Source organism: Myotis myotis, unplaced genomic scaffold (genome assembly GCF_014108235.1).
Source record: "Myotis myotis isolate mMyoMyo1 unplaced genomic scaffold, mMyoMyo1.p scaffold_m19_p_24, whole genome shotgun sequence".
Lineage (NCBI taxonomy): Eukaryota > Metazoa > Chordata > Mammalia > Chiroptera > Vespertilionidae > Myotis > Myotis myotis.
The window spans coordinates 4,127,417-4,147,452 of NW_023416329.1; the positions used below are offsets into that span (position 1 = coordinate 4,127,417).

Consider the following 20,036-nt stretch of genomic DNA (forward strand, 5'->3'; position numbering starts at 1 on the left):
ATTCCTATGCACACTGCACATATCTTATTTTGAAGTAAAAAAACAAAACGGGAACAAATACAATATTTGTATTTGCATGTGGCCCGTGGGCCGTAGTTTGAGGACCCCTGGTCTGGGGTAGGGATTTTCCTTTTCCCACAGCTGTGACTGCTGTGAGTGGCTAACTCCTCTCAGGAAAAATGGCAGTTTGGGTTTGGGTATATGACTGAATGCAGGAATCCCAACTGCTGATTTTCCATGTTTCCCTCCAATGCCATCTGCGCCCTCCCCCGCCCCCCCTCCCCCGCCGTCCCCAGCCTCTCTTTAGGCACCTCGAGTCCACATCACCCTCCCTGAACCAAAGCCTTGGTGAATAGCTGCAAATGAAAATTCCTGTGGTTGGGGTGAAAACAACAACAGTCTATGGCAGGGGTGGGCAACCCCTGGCACACGTGCCAAACATGGCACGCCAGTAACTTTAGCTGGCACATGAAACCCTCTCTTATAATCTTCCACTTACAATTTTTTTCTTAATATCGACTTTTTTATTTTTCAGATAAATTCAGTGTAGGTGCATCTTAGATAAATAAATAATTTTACATAACAAGTTATCTTAAAGACCATAGACATGGATTGACGAGAGAGGGGAAGAGCAATTTCTATGCCTCTGCCTTAACTCTCCCTGCCTTCCTACATCCGACCAGTGTTTTGGTTTCACCCACATACGCTTGTGAATCTTTGTTCTCGTGATGAATTTTGTTAAGTCTCGGAACAGGAGTAGCCTGACGGATGAAAGTAGTAGCTTGTGCATATCTCTGAAGGTCACGAAATATAAACCTGATGTAAAATCTCTGTCATCAGTGATGCAGCAGCAAAAGCCCCACTGATAATATCACACGGAGTCATCAAGTTTTCTGTCGGACTATCAGTGTCCATGTATACCTTAAAAAATGAATGTATTTTTCATCATCGTATACTGTGTTTTTGTCGCTTGAATGAATTTTATTATTTCTTCAAGGTTCAGAAGAATTTTGAGTCAGAGATTTTGCTGGTTTTGGCACGCACTCACAAAAAGGTTGCCCACCCCTGGTCTATGGGCTCCAGGCTCTACTGTGGCCAGCAGCCCTGCCGCTTTTCACGGCTGGATGCTACATGGTCCGCGGGCTTGGCTCTGGTGCTCTGGGCTGTGGAGCCAGCCTGGGTTCCAGGCCTCTATCCTCTGAGGGAACAGACCCTCCCGTAGCCGGGAGCTCCCTCCTCACTCTCGGCCTGCTGCCCTGGGAGCTGGGCCAGCCCCTCTCACCTCGCCCTGCCTACTGGTCTCCAGGTGGCTTCTGTCCTTCCTTGGTATGTCTCCTCAGCTGGGCCTCAGTTGGTAATTCTGGGTGTATGTTCCCCACTTTAGTTTTATTTTCATTCTGGCCCTGGGAGGAGGTGCAAGAAAGGTCTGCCTAGGTCAGTGATGGCGAACTTATGACAAGCGTGTCAGAGGTGACACGCGAACTCATTTTTTTGGTTGATTTTTCTTTGTTAAATGGCATTTAAATATATAAAATACATATCAAAAATATGTCTTTGTTTTACTATATTTGCAAATATCAAAAAATTTCTATATGTGACACGGCACCAGAGTTAAGTTAGGGTTTTTCAAAATGCTGACACACCGAGCTCAAAAGGTTCGCCAGCACTGGCCTATGCGGTCACGTTATCTCTCCCCAAATTTGCTATTATTAAGTGTGCAGTCCAGCGGCATATTCAATTGCTGTGTAACCATCACCACCATCCATCTCCAGAACTCTTTAGCTTGCAAAACTGGAACTGTGTCCCCATTATATAGTAACCGCATAGTCTCTCCTCCCGCCACCTCTTGGCACTCACCATTCAACTTTCTATCTGGAGGAATTTGATTTACTCCAGGTAACATGTAAGTGCAATGACACAGTATTTGTTCTGTGACTGGCTTATTTCACTTAGTGTAATTTCCTCAGGGTTCATCCATGTTGTATCATGTGTCAGGATTTTCTTCCTTTTCCTGGCCGAATAATATTCCATGTATGAACACACCACATTTATTTATCATCTGTTGATGGCACTTGAATTGTTCCCGCTTTTTGCCATTGTGAATAATCAGTTGCTCTTCTGTTAATTCCTTTGGTTATCCTTTTACTTCTTATAACTGACCCATCTTGTCTATTAGTTCAGCCAATTTGACAAAACGATTATTTATTGTTTTTTTAATTGGATGGAAAAGTGAACCAAAAAGTTGGGGAGCAGTCTCTACCCTTGACCAACACAGAGGCTGAGGCTGGGAGGGCTTATGTTCATAGGAGCTTTGATTCTCCCCCCCATCCCCCGCCCCCAACCTGTGACATTCCTAGGAAGGAGGGCGTGTGGTTTAGGAGGAGCATGTGAACGTTGGAGTCAGACACAGGTCATGCATGTGGCCATTGGCTCTGCCTCTGGCTCCCCTGTGGTTCTCTCTCCCCTCAGCCATGGGTTTTTATATAGAAAAGTTCCCTTCCACCCTTGTGTCGCCATCCTCCTCACCCCAATCCCTGCAACACTGATCTATGCGTTTGTCCCTATAACTTTGCCTTTTCCATGGCATCATATAAACAGACTCAGACAGTATGTGGCCATGGAGGCTGGCTCCCAACACCGTCCTGAGGCCTTGAGATCCATGCAGGGTGCTGTGGGTCAGCAGTGCTTCTTACTTCAATGACGCGTCCCTTCGCCCCTCAGGGATGTTTGGGTTGTTTCCAGGCTCGGGCAGCTATGAATAGATCTGCTGTAAGCTTTCCTGTTTAGGTTTTTATAGGAACATAAGTTTTCATGTCTGTAAAGCAAATACCTAGGAGCAGAATTGCTTAAGTTCACATGTTTAACTTTCTCAGAAACGGCCCACTGTCTTCCTGAGTGGCTGCGCCTCCACCAGCAAGGGTGAGGGCTGTGGCTGTGCACCCTCGCCCACACGGACTGAGTGTGTCTGTTTGTAAGGACATTCTGCTGGGTGTGCGCTGGGTCTCAGGTGGGCTCACCTGCGCCTCCCTGTGCAGGTGCTGGGTGTGCGCTGTCTCAGGGCTCACCTGCGCCTCTCTGTGCTGGTGCTGGGTGTGCGCTGTCTCAGGGCTCACCTGCGCCTCCCTGTGCTGGTGCTGGGTGTGCGCTGTCTCAGGGCTCACCTGGACCTCCCTGTGCAGGTGCTGGGTGTGTGCTGTCTGTCTCAGGGCTCACCTGGACCTCCCTGTGCAGGTGCTGGGTGTGCGCTGTCTCAGGGCTCACCTGGACCTCCCTGTGCGAGCTGCTGGCCCTCGGCAGCTCTGCCTGATGGCAGTGGGCTCTGGAGGTGGCTGCGAGCAAAGCCTCCTGTGTCTACAGCTGTTGTCTTTCCCGGACTTTGAGCTTGCAGGCTCTCCTATTGCTGGGCTTGCCTACCAACGGTGGGGCAGAGGGAGGGAGGGCGGCGCCCTGCAGGTCCTGTTGGAACTGGAGGGCTCCTGTTTTTTCTGAGCGCCTGGCTGAGGCCTGTTCCCCGCTGACGCAGAAGCACGTGCGGCTCTGCGGCTGTGCAGAGAGGAACTGGGGGGGAGCGAAAGAGAAACGGGAAGCTGCATCCTGCCCTGTGTCCTCTGGTACAGAGGCCCCGCCCAGGGGCTGGGGTCCCCCTCCGAGCTCCACAGAAAGCCGGTATGAGAGTCAGGAATGTTGGTTTTGTGCCTAAACATCAGCAGCTCGCCCTTTCCTCAGGCTCCAGATGCCACCCTCCAGCGCGGCGGCTGCGAGCAGGGTGCCCCGGGCGCTCTGAACCGTCTGAAGCAGAGCGCAGTGGATGCTGCCGACCTGTGCTGGCGGGTTGGCATGGGCTGGGCCAGGATGGGCTGTGACACCAGAGGGCTCTGCCCACATGGCCACTCCCAGCCCTGGTGTCGCTGAGGTCATAGGAAACCCCCTGCTGTGCCCTGCCCACAGTGCACAGACCTTGTGCCCCTCACCGCGTGCAACCCACGGCTCTCAGCCCACTTGGGGCCCCTCGGCCCCTCTGCCCTGACTCACTGTCACGCCTCTGTCCCACTGTCCTGCAGCGGCAGAGGGGGAGCTGAGCTCCCCGGAGCTGATTTGATGAGGAGAAGTAACTTGGTTAAGGCATCACAGCCGCCAGGTGTGACTGCTGTTGAGGCCCGGCTCTGCCTTGGGGCTGCACGCGTGGGCAGGGCCTGGCACGTTGGCAGACTGCGGGCATGCAGGGTCTCCAGGGCCTCCGCCTGACCCTCACCGGGAAACAGCTGCTGGCAGAGAGGAGGGCTTTGTCTTTTCCTAAAGTCCTGGGACCCGCAGCCCCTAGTTCTCAGTCCTGCCAAGGCTGCCTTTCCCTCCACCTCCCCCAAACTCTCCTCCTCCCTCAGCCTGTGGTGTCGGCAGGGAGCCCTAGTTGGAGCTCAGCGTCCGGGTGTCTCTCGGGCGATGCTCTCAGCAGCAAAATCCACGCTGTGGGCCGACTTCGGAGGACTCTTCTCAGCGCTCACTGGCAGTGGGACCCAGGGAGGCCAGCTCTCTGTCCAGGCCGCAGCCTCACGCGGACGAAGCCCACCGTCTTGCCGTCGCTGGATGGCAGGAAGGTTCAGTGAAGCCACACATGTAAATGCCAGCACCAAGGAGGTGCCCTTCCCTCAACCCTACAAATGACATGGCTGGGCGTAGACTCAGTGGGCATGGCCCCTCCAGGGGGCCTCTGATTGTCCCGTGTACAGACAGGACACGGGCAGGGATGCGTCTCATCGCTTGGTCTGCGTCTCTCCCCTCACATTTGTCCTCGAGGCCACGACGCTGAGTATTAAAGTGGAATCTGCAGAAGTCCAGGCCTGGAGGGGGCAGCAACATTTTGATATTTTGTTCATTGTGCACGTTTGGACTTAACTTTGATTTAAAAAAAGATTTCATTAAAATACTAACTCGGCCACTGAGATTTTTCTAATGCCCCTTAAATCTTGTTCCTGGGGTGGGTGCATCACCTGCCTCACCTTAATTCCTGCCCTGCCCTGACCTCCCCAGGACCCGCCTCCAACTGGCCCCTTTTTGCTGGGATAGGAAGTGCTGGTGCCGACAGAGGGCGCCTTTGACAGCGGAGGGTAAGGGGGGCTTCTGCCCTCCTTCCCGCAGTGTTGAGCGCCCTCTCCCTGGTCCCTCCTGTAGCTAAGGGGACTAGGCGGGGGAGGGGCCGGACGGGCAGCTTGGCTCTGGGGTGAAACGGCTCCTCCGTGGACTGCACAGACCCTCGCTTGTTAGACACTCATGTTTCTCCAAGAGCTCTGTCCACTCAGGGGAGCACAAGCCCGTCTTCACACTCTATCAACACGGCTTCTGGCTTCAGAGGAGACCTGGCTGTTCCGGCGTTTCCCCTGCATGTCCAGCTGCGGCCCCAGGACACTGTTTTCGCATCCTGACCGGATGCTGACTGTGTCCGTCACCTGCTTATCCCCAAAATGTGGCGTGTTGGCGAGGCCTCAGATGCTTCATTGAATGACCAGTTGGTGGCAGCGGCAGGTGTGGCCGTGAGTGGCTTTCCTATGACAGAGACAACACTTAGTGTGGCCCTAACAGCCATCGAGTGCATTGGCTGTCCCTGCCTGACTCGGGGCTGGCTCTGTGGGTGGGTGCGGGGATGGCAGTTTGATTGGACATGGTGGTGACTTTTAGAGTCTGGAGGAAATCCAAGCAGAAGTCTCAGAATGAGAAAAGCACTTGTTCAGAAGAGGGGGCTCTAGGCCACAGAGCGAGCGCTTTGGGTGCCACCAGCTTTTAGGTTTATTCATGTATTTATTCACTAACATTTTATTGAGCATCTACACTGCCAACTGCTGAGAAAGGCTCAATGGCGTTCCCTCTCCGAGCTGACACTGAGGGGAATGTGTGTGGCTCTCAGGGGCAAGTGAAGCTGTAGGGGCGGAGGCGAGTGAGCGCTCCTCCAGCAGAGTCGGTTGCAGAGAGCCACGCGGGGAGGCCGGACGGGCCGAGGGCAGAGGGCAGAACCACGCTCAGCTGCTCCGGCTTCCACAGGGTCCGCAGTGAGAAACAGCAGACGCGGTTGTTTTCCCACGGAGCAGCGAGAGTGAACATATGATGAGGCCGTGTAAACTCACACGCACTTGTAGGACTGTACATCCAGTGAGTGTTTTGGAGACACTGTTTGGAAATGTGTCAAGAGCCAGAAAAAGTTATCTGCCTTTAGGTCCAGCTACTTTCTTTCAGGAACTTAGGGGTGTGCTGTGAGCTGCTATTTACTCATGGATTTGTGGACAGGCATCCACATGAAGCTGCTGCTCGTGTTGTTGGTGGTGAATAATGGAAGCCACTGGGATGTATCAGTGCACAGGGTTAGTAGGCTAACGACCAACAGCGAAGACCCTCAGCAGCATACCATGTTCATGCTATGCTTTAGTGACAAAAAGGAACTTATAAAAGAATTTATTAAAAATGGATTGTGAGGCCCAGACAGTGTGGCTCAGTGGTTGAGCATCAACCCATGAATCAATGGGTCACTGGTTCAATTCTTGGGTTGAGGGCTTGATCCCCATTAGGGGGCATGCAGGAGGCAGCCATTCAATGATGTTTCTCTCTTGATGTTTCTATCTCTCTATCTTCTCCCTTCTCTTCTCTCTAGAATCAATAAAACACATTAAAAATGGATTGAGAGAAGATATTTGTGATTTTTAAAACAAACAAGGAACACATTTCTAGAATAACTCTTGCAAAACAAGAAAAAAAATAGGCAAGGAAAAATGAGCAGAGGTTATGAATAGCCAGTTTGCAGAAGAGCAAATCCAAAAGGCTAACAGGCATGCAAAGATGCTCCGACTCGTCAGCAGGTTAGAGAAATGCAAATTAAAATGACAGCAAGGGACCACTTACTGCAGTCAGGCTGGCAAACGTCAGAAAGCTGGGCAGTGCTGAGTAGGGTGCGATGAGATGGCAGGGGGCCTTCATCTGCTCTTTGGGAGGGTGGTCTGCTGTCAGCTTCTGGAAGCATCTTAGCTGCTGGCACATACTTGAACTGAGCAGGTATAGACCCTGACTCAGCATCTTGCTCCCGTGGTCATAGCCAAAGCCAGCCACGTGTGGCCCTGGAGGCCTGCATGGGGTTAAGGGACAGGAGCAGTGTGGTACGGGAAGTTGAGGGTAATATAGCCATTGTCACTGCAGAGCAGACAAGTCAAATAGGCACGTGATGCCCACTGTGTAACATGGGTAGCGGCTAGAGGAAATGAGGTTGACAAACATAGTGCCACATGGCTAGGTCTGAAGACATAATGCTGAGTGAAACAGTGGCCTGCGGAGAAGACACAGGTCATTCAGGGAACTGAGATGCATGCGTCCAGGAGCCTCTCCCGTGCCAGGCTTCATAAGGACACTGCCGTCACGTAGGTGGGCAGGGTGGGGAAGAAGGGAGTGGAAATGCGGATGGAGGGCCAAAGAATAAATGAATAAACTAACAGAGAGGAGACTGGCCCAGATCAGGGGTCAGGGAAGAGGCTGTGCTGGGACCGAGGAGTGTAAGGTGCCCCCCACCCTACCTGTCTCTAAGGATCAACCCAGAACAGGAAACAAATAACCACCCCCAACCCCTAGCCAACCCACCAACAAAAGCAAAGGTATTAATAAAACATGTTTGTCTCAACAGTATTATTAATGTGTTCTTAGTAAGCTATCCTATATAATAAAGGATAATATGCAAATTGACTGTCACACCATCACAAAAGATGGCCACCCCCATGTGTCACAAGATGGCCAGCAGGGGAGGGCAGTTGGGGGCGACCGGGCCAGCAGGGGAGCATTAGGCATCAATCAGGCTGGCAGGAAGTGGTTAGGGACAATCAGGCAGGCAGGCAGGCAGGCGAGTGTTTGGGAGCCAGCAGTCCTGGATTGTGAGAGGGATGTCCAACTGCTGGTTTAGGCCCTATCCCTGTGTGTGTAAACCAGCAGTCAGACATCTCTCAAGGGGTCCCAGATTGGAGAGGGTGCAGCTGGGCTGGGGGACACTCCTCCCCCAGGGCATGAATTTTATGCACCTGGCCCCTAGTATATTCATAGAAGCAGGACTATCAGCAGCCATTTTTCTGGGTGTGGCAAACCTTGATATTCTTCCCAATATTTTGTTCCTTCCCAGTGTTCAATATTGTACCTACATGGCCTTGTAAAAAGGAAATAATTTCTGAAAGTGAAATTTGACTAAGTATGTGTGATAGAAGAGCTAGGGATGTATGGAGCTTTGTACATAAAGAATGAGAAAGTTTCAAAGAGGGGATGGTTAGTCTGGCCACATGATCTTGAGTTCACTGCCACGCCTGCCTGTGAAATAAACATAAAGCATGAGGTCTCCTCCATGGCTATAGCCCAGAGCAAAACGCTGGTGACCCCACTGTGGTGTCAACCCTGGCCCCCACCCTGTGAGCAGTGGTTGCTGTTTGCTGACTGGGCTCCTGATGGACTCTGCATGGTGATGCTGTTGTTGGGGGGAGGGCTCCTTGCAGGGAGCCTGGACAGTTTGGGAGCTTTCTACACTCTTGACAAATGCACAGCAAACAAACCTTTCTTGTGCTGAGTCAGTCATAGCAACTGAAAAGTCAAGGACACAGACAAAAATGCACCTTCTCAAGGTCAGTATCTTGCAGGTCAGTCTTGGGCTGTTTTGACTGTGGAGGTTTTTCCCCTGTGCCTCCTGCCCCGAAGTCTCCAGCTTGCGCAACTCACTCCTGTTTACACTAAGAGAGGAGCACTTTCCAGTTAGTGTGGGGTTCAAGAAGTCGTTTTGAGGACAAAGTCCTCTAAAAATAGTGAGAGTGAACCAAATAATGCTGAGAATGAAGAAGCTATATCCTTTGGACACATGAGGTGGAAGGAAGTTATAATTGAAGACATAGAATCACTTGCTTCTACAAATTTTGGTGAGATAATTTGCACATGTCTCTTCTATCAACTCAGTCTTTTAAAAGAGGAGCAGCACCAGGTAATAAGGGAACAGGCTTTGGTGTTAGAGTTTGCATCTCAGCTACACATCTAGCTGCTCGTATGCCTTTGGCTCAGTTGTTTCCTCACCATACAGAGAGAAACAGAATACCCAACTCTCATGCAAATCTGTGCCCAAAGCCCGCCCATGTTAGGTTGTCAATCTCTGTGAGTCACATCGGAATCTCTTTTTGAAAATGCCTTCTTATTTTAGCTGGTTTCAGATTCTTAGAGGAACCAGCTTCAGTAGGAACTGGACTGAATGGTGCAGGACCTGCCCCACAGCCAGCGGCATCAGGAAGTGCTGTGTCGGGACTTCTCATCTTTGTTTTTGTTCTGAATCCAGAGCTGTGTGCTGAGGCATGGAGGCAGAAGGTGTCTCAAAGGCTGAAGACGGAGCTGAGGATCCAGGTCCCAAAGCTGACCAGCCTGATGTTGCTCAGTCTGACTCCCCGCCTGGAGTGCAGTCCCCGGGCCCCACGGCTCTCTGGGAGACGGTAGAGAGGAAGTTTCTGGAATATCAGCAGTTGGCTCATAGGAGCCCGGCTGACCGCCAGGAGAGCCTGCTGCGCCTTCTCCCACTGTTCCTAAAGGTCAGTATTGTTATTTCTGACGCTGTATCGCCATACAGTGCTCTCGGGATACTTGTGGAATGATTGGAAGCTGAAGTTGTTGATTTTCATATCATCCTAGTGGTCTCTGGTTGCTTAGAGGAGAAGGTTGTGCTATTCAATAACGAGTCAAGCGAGGCTCATCTCCAGGATGGGGAAGGGTTGGGGATGGGTGAGCAGATGACTCTGGAGAACTATTATCCCTTTAGCTAAAGGAGCTATATTGTTCAGCCGAAATCCCAGCGTGAAGCCAGAGAGGAGACCAGCTCCTCCGGGAGCTAGAAAAGCAGTCTGTGTTTTGAGACAGGAGTCACAGGCTGGCTGATCATCTCAGACACCAGTCCTGCCAGCACCAGGGCCTCAAGTGTCAGAACACCAGATCATGCCAACCGTGCAAACGGAGGTGCAGTCTGTGGGAGCATGAAGCAGTGCTCCCTCCCACAGCCACAGGCGCCAGGAGAGCCCACTGGGCCGACGCTCTGGCTCGTGGCAGCTGCTGGCGGCTGGTGGTGGCTGGTGACAGCTGGTGGCGGTTGTTGGTGGCAGGTGGCAGATGATGGCGGCTGGTGGTGGCTGGTGGTGGCTGATGGTGGCTGGTGGTGGCAGGTGGCAGTTGGTGGTGGCTGGTGGTGGCAGGTGGCAGCTGGTGGTGGCAGGTGGTGACAGGTGGCAGCTGGTTGCAGCACGGGCATAAGAGTTTTTCTTGTTGTCTCAGAACAGAGCTCCTGGAGATGAGATCTGCCTCATGTTGAATCTACTGAAGGCTATTGTACCATTGGAAATGCATCTTTATGAGGACTTAGTTTTTGCTTGACTATTGATTTTGAGTTATTATTAAAAAATACACCTCCAGCCAAAGAGCAGAGAATATGGGCTCCCTTCCACATTGAAAATAGACTGAGACAGATGGGGCGTAGGCAGGTTTTATTGGAAACCCCTTTGCTAATGTTTCATCTAACTTATTAACCAGAAATATTTAAGGATTTCCAAAGATGACTTAGGCATTGAATACTTGGGCATGTTCTTGGTTAAAAAAACAAAAACAAAAACATACCACACATGCCAAGTAACTTGTTCATGAAATCATGGTTTTCCTCCCCGATTGGGACTTGCAAACCCCATTCATCCCATTCTACAGGCTGGATAACTGGGGCCTTGGGGATGTACTGGAAAGAAGGACTGGGCTAGGAGATGGCTCAGGTTTTATTTCTAGCCTCCCTGCCCTGACAGCCCGTGTTTGGAGACAGCTCAGTCTCACCCAGTCTTCAGATCAGTGTTGCCTTCTGAAAGGAACACCGTGCGCATGCAGCCCTTGCCCTGAGTGAGCGTCCCTGGCGTGGAGTGGGTGCGGGCTCATCTATGTGCCGTGTCCTCCCCGCCAGCCCCGCAGCCCGGCTCTGATGAAAGTGCTCTGAGTCCGAGAGCCAGGGCTTGCCACTCGCTTGCCCTCCAGGTCTCTGATTTGAGAATTCCTTCATTTGTTGTACGAAAGTGTATGAAGCATCTCCAGGGGAGGGCAAACTTTTTGACTCGAGGGCCACAATGGGTTCTTAAACTGGACCGGAGGGCCGGAACAAAAGCATGGATGGAGTGTTTGTGTGAACGAATATAAATTCAAAGTAAACATCATTACATAAAAGGGTACGGTCTTTTTTTTTTTTAGTTTTATTCATTTCAAACGGGCCGGATCCGGCCCGTGGGCCGTAGTTTGCCCACGGCTGATCTAGACTCTGTCCCAGGGCCTGGGCTATGAGAATAAAGGAGACAGAGTTTTCCCTTTATGGAGACTCCATCCAAAGCAGAGGCTACGGAGTCACGCTCAGAATGTACTTTATTTGGCTTATAGAGATTAAACATGAATTACTGGCCATTTTTTTTTCAAAATAGAAAGCTTTTACCGGAAAATCAGATGTCCAGTTTCTCTGGAAAAACTGGTAGCTGTAAAACCAACAGCATGGAGATGGTTAGGGGCGCCCCTCTCAGACAGAAAGTCTTGTTCCCTCAGTTTACCCAGTGCCCCACGCCCTAACATGTCACCCGTTGCACCTTCCTCACTTATGCCACTGCACCTGTAGGCCTCTGAGCGTGGACCCCACGGGAAGAGCACAGTTCCCACTATAAGTGAACCTTGAGATTGGTCTCTGCTTCCCAAACCTGGTCCTGGGAGTTGCAGGCATTATGGCCCATGTGTTCGACCACAGAGAGCAGGCTCCGCCCTGGAGCCATTGCTTAGTAGCTGTGCACCCTTGAGCAAGTTACGAAATATTCCTGACCCTCAGGTTCTCATCTGTAAAGTGTAACGAGCAGCACTTTGCTGGGAGCCTGTGAGGGTGGATAAGACGATGATGGTGAAGTCCAGGGCACGTGGAAGCAGACACCATCCTGATGACCTTCCCACCAGCTTCCAGGACACTAACTCCCACGCGTAGTCTGAGGCCCTGTCACCGCGATTCCCCGAACCATGGACACCTGCTCTGTTCAGGGTCTCTGGAGTCCACTTCTGTGAACCCTGGACAAGCAGGGTATTACAGGCTTTTAATCATCTCTAAACATCGACATTCTTTTGTTAAGTCCTACATGCCTACAAATATGTTATTTCTATTAAGTGCTGACTAATGCCAGAGCCAGAGCCATGCCCTCAGGCTTCTTAATGAAAAGCTAATGGTGGAAAGAAACGGGGAATGTAGGCGGTGTTCAGGGGTAGCGTAGGTAGAACCTGAGCTGCAGATGAAGACAGAAAACAACCACTGGAACACTGGTCCTTGTAACCTCTCTCATCTGGATTTTATATCCATAGGACAGTGTTCTTTCAGGTTGTCTATGAAGACCTTGGAAATATCAGGACTTAAAGTTACGCCATGTCCTGTGGAATGTGGCCACTGACCTCAAAGCCTCATGCATGTATTGGCTGTCATGGAAACCATGGCCCAAATGGGCTCAGAGACGCCTGAGCAGGTTTAAGAGAGTTCTGGAATAATTTGTGTGGCAGATCGCAATTCTCTATACCTGGCTCTTTTCATTTTGGGCCCAAGGAAAATTAAGATGATCTCGAATATTCTTTGTTCTGACACAATGAACACAAGAAATTTTTGAATTGTTGCCCCTACTCAGAAAGGGTTATGTCCCTGGGTGATGGGATCTTATTACACTGGGCCAGACTCTATCAGACCCATCACAGAAGGGGTGGTCCATGTGCAGGCAGGGCTTTGGCGAAGGTCATGGTGAAGGTCATGTCTGCCCCCACTCAGTGGCCACCACTTGCCTAGACCTGGAAAGTCCTGAGTTTTGACAGCTCGTGCCTTGCAGAGCCGACTCCCCAAAAAACTCCCCAGAGGGGCTTCTGTGGCATCTTCTCCCCAAATAACTTCCCTGTAGCCTCTAGCTTTCTCTCATATCTGACTCCTCCAAACCCACAGAAGGGACACGTGTCCCCCGACCCCTGTCATTGTTTACATGTGCATCTGCATTAACTGCTAGGCAGGTACAAACATGGTTGGTTTTACATTAAATTCTAGTCCCATTGTCTCATCTCCAGAGTTAAGAACAACTTAGTGTGTTAAGGAGTGAACCTACTCAGCTTTTGGCTGCTGTCTTGGTAAGAAGGAATTGCCAGGTGGAGACTCAGGGCCCTGCAACCCCAGCAGGGAGCTGCCCCGAGGGGAGGAGTCAGACACCAAGCTTCCAGTGAGAGCTGAGGCTCCTCCACCCGCCGGCCATCACTCCCCGGGGGAGGTCATGGAGGAGTCCTCAGCCAGGGCTGCAGCTGGTGAGACTCACCCAGGCGCTTTGCTCGGTGTTTTCAAGCCCTCACACTAACCCCGGGAAGTGAGGCCATTTGTATCCCACTTTATACACGAGCAAGGAGAGGGTTAGAGACGGTATATAATGTGGCCAAGTCACCCAGTGGTTAGTGGAGAGCAGAACGTAACCTGGCCAGTCTGCGCAGGCCTGCGTGGTGAACCACCGGGCTCCCTCAGGCAGTGCTGCGGGGCCGAGCAGAGCAGAGCAGAGCACACCTGTTCTTTCCTGCCCCTGGCCCACTGGACAGGGGTCTGCCTGGCTAGTGCCTCTGCTCCCTTTGGGCACAAGAAGATGCTATCCCTCCCCGTATGATGCTTGGGTAGCTGCCGCAGGTGCAGACTCGGGGGAGGGTAGCTGCCTCAGGTGCGGACTCAGAGGAGGGTAGCTGCCTCAGGTGCGGACTCAGAGGAGGGTAGCTGCCTCAGGTGCGGACTCAGAGGAGGGTAGCTGCCTCAGGTGCGGACTCAGAGGAGGGTAGCTGCCTCAGGTGCGGACTCAGAGGAGGGTAGCTGCCTCAGGTGCGGACTCAGAGGAGGGTAGCTGCCTCAGGTGCGGACTCAGAGGAGGGTAGCTGCCTCAGGTGCGGACTCAGAGGAGGGTAGCTGCCTCAGGTGCGGACTCAGAGGAGGGTAGCTGCCTCAGGTGCGGACTCGGGGGAGGTTTGCTGCTTCACAGAGGAAACAGCACAGAGCCAGCGACTTCTCAGTGGGCCACTCAGTGCTCTCAGGAAGGGTGGACCTGACTGCTGTTCTTTTCCTGCTGAGAGCCTTGGGCTTCGTTCTTCTAGGAACCTATCCATCATGGACTGCTGGCCCAGAGGAGAAGGCATCCCCTAGCCAGCATGGGCAGGTCCTGCTGGCTTTCAGTTGAGGATGCTCTGAGGCAAAGGGAACCACTGCAGGCCCTCAATGTGCACAGAGATATTCCATAATAATAGCCAGGGGGAGCTGGAGCTGTGGATGCAGTTGTGGGAGACAGTTCTTAGAATACATGCTTTGAGAGAGAGCAGGTGGTGAGCTAGGGAGTCCCCAGCAATGAGTGTAAAGTTCCTCACTGCCTGAGACAGACAACCAAGGGGCTGGGACACATGGGAGAAAATAAAAGGAGATCTGTGGATGTGAGATGCTGCAAAGGAGTTCACGTGGCGGCCTTTAAGAGGCAGCATCGTGTCCCTTCTCGTGACTCCACATGCCTTTGTGATGGCGCGGCTAATGGAATAAGGCAGAAGTGACATTTCCAGACCCCGAGAGACTTGTCGCTTCTTCTGTCACTTGGAATATTCATTCTTAGAACCCTGCTGCCATGTTGTGAGGAAGACCAAGCAGCCCCACATACAAACCTTCGTGGAGGGGAACCAAAGCCCCTGGTCTCACAGCCGCGCTCGCTGCCCACAGCCAGCACCACCTCGCCAGCCCTGTGAGTGCCCCATCTTGGAAGCCGGTCCCTCGGCCCCCATCAGCTGCCCCAGCTGACTGAGCCAGAGAAATCTCTGCCTGCCGAGCTCTGCCCAAACTGCAGGCCCTTGACCCAAATATCTGATTGCTGTTACTTAAGCCACTCAGTTCTGGGGTGGTTTGTTATATAGATGAGCAGAATAGTGGGCAACGTGCGGATGAAAGTATTTATTTCCTAGTGTGGAGTGATTGTACTTGGAAGTGAGAATGTGTGTGCATGTGTGTATGTGTGTGTGCACACATGTGCAAGTATGCAAGCACATGTTCTTAGGTTAACTGCCTGGCTAGCGGTGCTGAGCTCATGCCATTAAGTGGGTTAGTCATTCTCGTGGAAACCAAGCATAGACCCAACTGCCCATGGATGAGAGGGTAGTAACATTAAGTGTAATAACAAGGATGACCAACAATTATTTCCAAGTGCGGTGCCCAGAGAGGATGGTGAGGATCAGCACCCCTCCTTGTCCATCCTGAGTCTACCCCCTCAGAGCGGGGCCTGTGACATGGTTTATTCCCATTTTGGGAAAACAGCATTTGGTTGTGCTAACAAAATCTTAGTGCACTTTTTTTACTTACAAAGGCTAGAGTAACCGTCGCACTAGCAGGGACACTCATGCAAATCTTGAAAGTGTTTTGAGTCATAAAAACCAGACCACCCAAGCGTGAGGCGGGGAAGCAGGAGTGACAGCCCTGCATGCTTGGGACCCACAGGCCGCCTGTCACTGGGAAGTGGGTTCTCTGGTCTCCTCGCTGGCCCTTCCTTGTTTGCCACTGGCTCGCAGTGTCGTTTTCTCCCTCTTCCTTCCATGCGAGGGGGCAGCACGAGACATGGTGGTGCAGCTTAGATAATGTGAGTTTTTAAAATATTGAGCAATATCCTCCCAGCATGCAAGTCCCAGTTTGAGGAAAAAAATTTAGGTCCTTCGGAAGCTGCCTTAACTCTTTGGGGTCTCCAGGGCATCATTCAGTGAGTGGCTGCCTCCGCGTGGAACGGCACCCCAGTGGCCTGAACGAGTTAAGGCGGCTCCCAGAAGTGCCCATGGAGTCCCAGGAAGCAGTGGGGGTCCGGGGGGAGCTGGCTGAGGGTACAATTACTGTTCAGCTCGCAGGGGCCCAATTTGCTTTATTGTAGCGCTGTCTAGAGTCCCACTGCTCACAGACGATCTGATGCTTCTGAGTCAATTGCCCGCAAAGTGGTCTTTGAGGGGTTTGCCAGCACAGGGGGGGGGGGGGGGCACGGGGCTGGCGAGGAAGACAGAATTCTCATTCCCGAGGAAGGAAACGATCTTCCCACAGAAGTTCCCAGTCAAAGGACTGACTTTCTTTTCGGGATTAAAGTTTCCGGGCGACAGTGGGTCCCCAGGTGGGAGCCGTACGCTCTTAGACCTGTGCATGCTACTTAGGACACGTGAGGTGAACCCGCTCCTGGCGCCGCGGCTCCGCGGGGCTCTGGGCTTCCTCCTGCTCAGCTCCAGTTTCTGTAAAGTGGGAGCAACAATAATGCCGACCTCAGAGGGTAGTTGCAGGATTAGTGGAAACAATACAGGTAAGTGTTTGGGCCAGCGTCTAGCTCAAGACCAGCACACGATGCATTTGGCCATCACTGCAGATGGTGGGTTTCATAATCATGTGCTCCCTTATCCAATGTTGGCTGAAGGCCTACTTCAGTGCTTGGCTTTTATCCAGCATTTTTGTAGTCTCAGCACAGTTCTGATGGAATTCGTTTTTATTTACAAAGGAAAGAGGCAACTCCGTTTATGGGCAGAAAATAAAAAACAATTTTCAGATGCAAAGCTTTTTTTAAAACAAAATAAATGCTCAAGTACTCACTGCCCAACATAAAGTGAATTGCACATTTCAGATAGACTAAAGCCAGCTGTGCACGCGCTCAGGCACCCACTCACCCACCCTCCTCCGGGGAAGCCTGCCCCGATGGTCACAGGGGTACATGCGCACCTGGGATATGCTCACCTCCTAACCCTTCCCAACGGGCTTCCTCCATCCAGGGCTTGCTCATCAGTTCTGGGTGTGATCCGCAGATACTGCACTATTTTCAGTGCTGTGGGGTGCTCTGATGTACTAGTAAACATGCCATAAATTATTCATTCGTGGTCCTACTGGTGAACATTAATTGTTTCCAGTTTTTCACGATCAGAATAAGGCTGCAGCCATATCTCTTGTCCGCGCCTCCACGTGCACAGGTGCCAGCCTTTCCGCAGGGGACCACCTGGGCGTGGAGGGCCGGGTGGAGGACATGCGGCCTTTAACTTCTCGGGCTGGCTAGCGGCTTCTTCAGAGAGGCTCCTCCGCGGCCGCTCCCCCGCAGAGCAGGGCCTCCGGGTCCCGCACCTTCACCCACACGCTGCCAGGCTTCTCCTTTTATCAACTTGAAAAGTATGATATATCTCATTGTAGTTTCATTTGCATTTTCCCAATTATCAGTAATTTGCTATTTATTTGATCTTTTATTAGTGGCCTGTTTCATTGGCCTGTTTTTTAAAAAATCAGGTGGTTTGTCTTTACCTTATAAGTTTGTAGCAGTCTGGATATTATTGCTTTGCCAGTTTTATGCATTGCAAATATTTTCTACCAGTCTGTGGCTTGCCTCCTCATTTTGTATGTAGCATCTTTTAATATAGAGAGAATTTTTGAAGGTTTTTGCTTTTTAACAACTATAGTATCTGTAGCAAGGAAACACATTGAAATGATTTCTCTTCAGAATTTGATGTGTTATTCACCTTCAGTAGGAGGACCTCAGTTTGAAAAACTCGGTCAGGTCTTTGGGCAGGAATAAAACTTATACAGCTAGTAAATGGGTACAGTGAATGGGAGTCTAGCAAAACTGCATGTTATAGCGGCCACTAGTGACCAGGAATGCCCACAGCACCTACCTTCCTGATGAGCACCAGGGATGGGAGATTCCTGAACTCATGTCCTGGTGTAGGACTAGTCCTCCTCTCTTACTGTGCCCTGTGGGAGTCTCCTCCTCCCAGAACTAGTCCCTCCTCTCTGACTGTGCCCTGTGGGAGTCTTCTCCTCCCAGAACTAGTCCCTCCTCTCTGACTGTGCCCTGTGGGAGTCTCCTCCTCCCAGAACTAGTCCCTCCTCTCTGACTGTGCCCTGTGGGAGTCTCCTCCTCCCAGGACTAGTCCCTCTCTCTTACTGTGCCCTGAGGGAGTCTCCTCCTCCAGGACTAGTCCCTCCTCTCTGACTGTGCCCTGTGGGAGTCTCCTCCTCCCAGGACTAGTCCCTCTCTCTGACTGTGCCCTGTGGGAGTCTCCTCCTCCCAGGACTAGTCCCTCCTCTCTGACTGTGCCCTGTGGGAGTCTCCTCCTCCCAGAACTAGTCCCTCTCTCTGACTGTGCCCTGTGGGAGTCTCCTCCTCCCAGGACTAGTCCCTCTCTCTGACTGTGCCCTGTGGGAGTCTCCTCCTCCCAGAACTAGTCCCTCCTCTCTGACTGTGGCCTATGGGAGTCTCCTCCCAGAACTAGTCCCTCCTCTCTGACTGTGCCCTGTGGGAGTCTCCTCCTCCCAGAACTAGTCCCTCCTCTCTGACTGTGCCCTGTGGGAGTCTCCCCCCAGGACTGGTGAACTGGGCCTGTGACAACACAGCGTGAAGGGCAAAGACTGGGTGGAAGAGCCATCCTAGAAACAGGATAACTAGGGAAACCAGGGAAAATTCGGAAAAGAGGAGCATCAGTGGGACACAGCACTGATGGGGGAGGAAGGTGAGGGAGAGGGAGACCTAGAGACCCTCTTTTGGGGTTTCCCAGGAGGGCAGCTGGGTGACTGGCAAGGCCCCTCTGGGAGAGGAGATGCAGCAGGTTCGAGGCACTGCATTTGGTGATGCATGTCTGAGGCTTAAGGAGCGCGAGTCTGGGAGGTATGGGCCGTGGTTTGGAGCTCAGCAGAGAGCTGGGATTGCAGGCCTGAGGGCAGGGGCAGTGGGAGGAGGGAAGGCGGGGGCGGCCTTGGGATGCACCTGGGAAGCATTGAGCCTGTGCTGAGGGGTGGCAGGGAGAGAGGGAGGTGGTGCTCAGGCCTTGCTCTGGAGCTGTGACGTCTCTGACCAACCTGTTGTGTGCGTTCAGGCCTGGGAGCACTCTGTGGGGCTCATCTGCTTTCCCAGCCTGCACAGGCTGGCCGGCGAAGTGTCCAGCCAGCTTGCCCAGGAGATCCAGCAGGTGCTGGTGGGGAAGCCTGCGGGTGAGTATGGAGCGGCCCTGGGCCCCCTGGGAGCAGCACGTGCTGAAGGCCTTCGGCCCTGCTCTGCTCTTCTGCTTTCTAGTTAGTCAGCGAAGTGCCTGCCAAAGAGACCACGGCCCAGTCTGCCCCCGAGTCCCTTGGGAACAAGGGAAAGGCTATCAGAGCAGGGAAGTGGGTCTTAGGAACTGCAGCTCCTGGGAGACACACACACACACACACACACACACCACACACACATAGGAGCAGGGCCTCTGGGAGGAAGTGCTGGGCTAGAAGGCACCTGAGTGTTCAGTGGAGAGCTCGATCCAGACAAGACCCTGGGTCAGAGCACATGTTTTGCTGTGGGGTCCCTGACTTGCTGTTTTCTATGCACAGAGCCCAGATGCAGGCTGTGGAGGGAGCTCCGGGCAGGGTGACCTGAGCCTGGTGTAGACGCAGGAACCCCTGTGATGGAGGGGCTGCGATAGAGAGAGTGGGGCGGAGGCCGGGTTGTGGGAAGTCTATGGTGAGGAACCTGCTCCTGTTACTTGGCAACGGGGAGCCATTGATGGTTGCTGACCAGGGAAGACTGCATGCTAAAGGCTGGTAACTGGCTGAGTGTGAGGGTGGGTGTAGGTTCAGGCGGCCTTGTGGGGAGGGCAGGAAGTGGACGTCCCCAAAGAGGCGAAGGTAGAGCTCATGGGCGGGTGGCAAGTGGAGGGCAAACTGGTGAGCAAGTCCCTGCATCCCCCGCTGACACGTTTCCTCTTCTCTGCTGTTGTCAGAGCAAGCACGGGTGGCCGCGGGGCAGCTGCTGCGGTGGAAGCCGGATGCGCAGCAGGACGGCTACCTGCTCCTGAAGTCGGCCTTCCTGCTCTCCGGGACGGACTCGGTAAGTGCCGGGAGCCAGGGCCTGGCCTCCTCAGCCGCCCAGAGGGAGGCCTCAGCCCAGGGCAGGGCACGGCTCCCAGGGCCTTTCTTCCCAGGAAGCTGGCTTCTCGCCTCTCGC

The 20,036-nt window shown here is 52.6% G+C and overlaps 1 protein-coding gene across 3 annotated transcripts in view; it reads left to right on the top strand.

Moving 5' to 3' along the window:
• The window catches only part of WDFY4 (WDFY family member 4), a 249,179-nt gene that overhangs the window by 17,651 nt on the left and 211,492 nt on the right, over positions 1–20,036 (top strand). For all 3 annotated transcript variants that reach the window (XM_036355974.1, XM_036355976.1, XM_036355975.1), the window contains exons 2-4: positions 9,326–9,572; positions 18,934–19,048; positions 19,813–19,919. In XM_036355974.1, coding sequence (XP_036211867.1) covers positions 9,342–9,572; positions 18,934–19,048; positions 19,813–19,919 — 453 coding nt within the window. In that variant the 5' untranslated portion in view covers positions 9,326–9,341. The remainder of the gene's footprint in view (positions 1–9,325; positions 9,573–18,933; positions 19,049–19,812; positions 19,920–20,036) is intronic.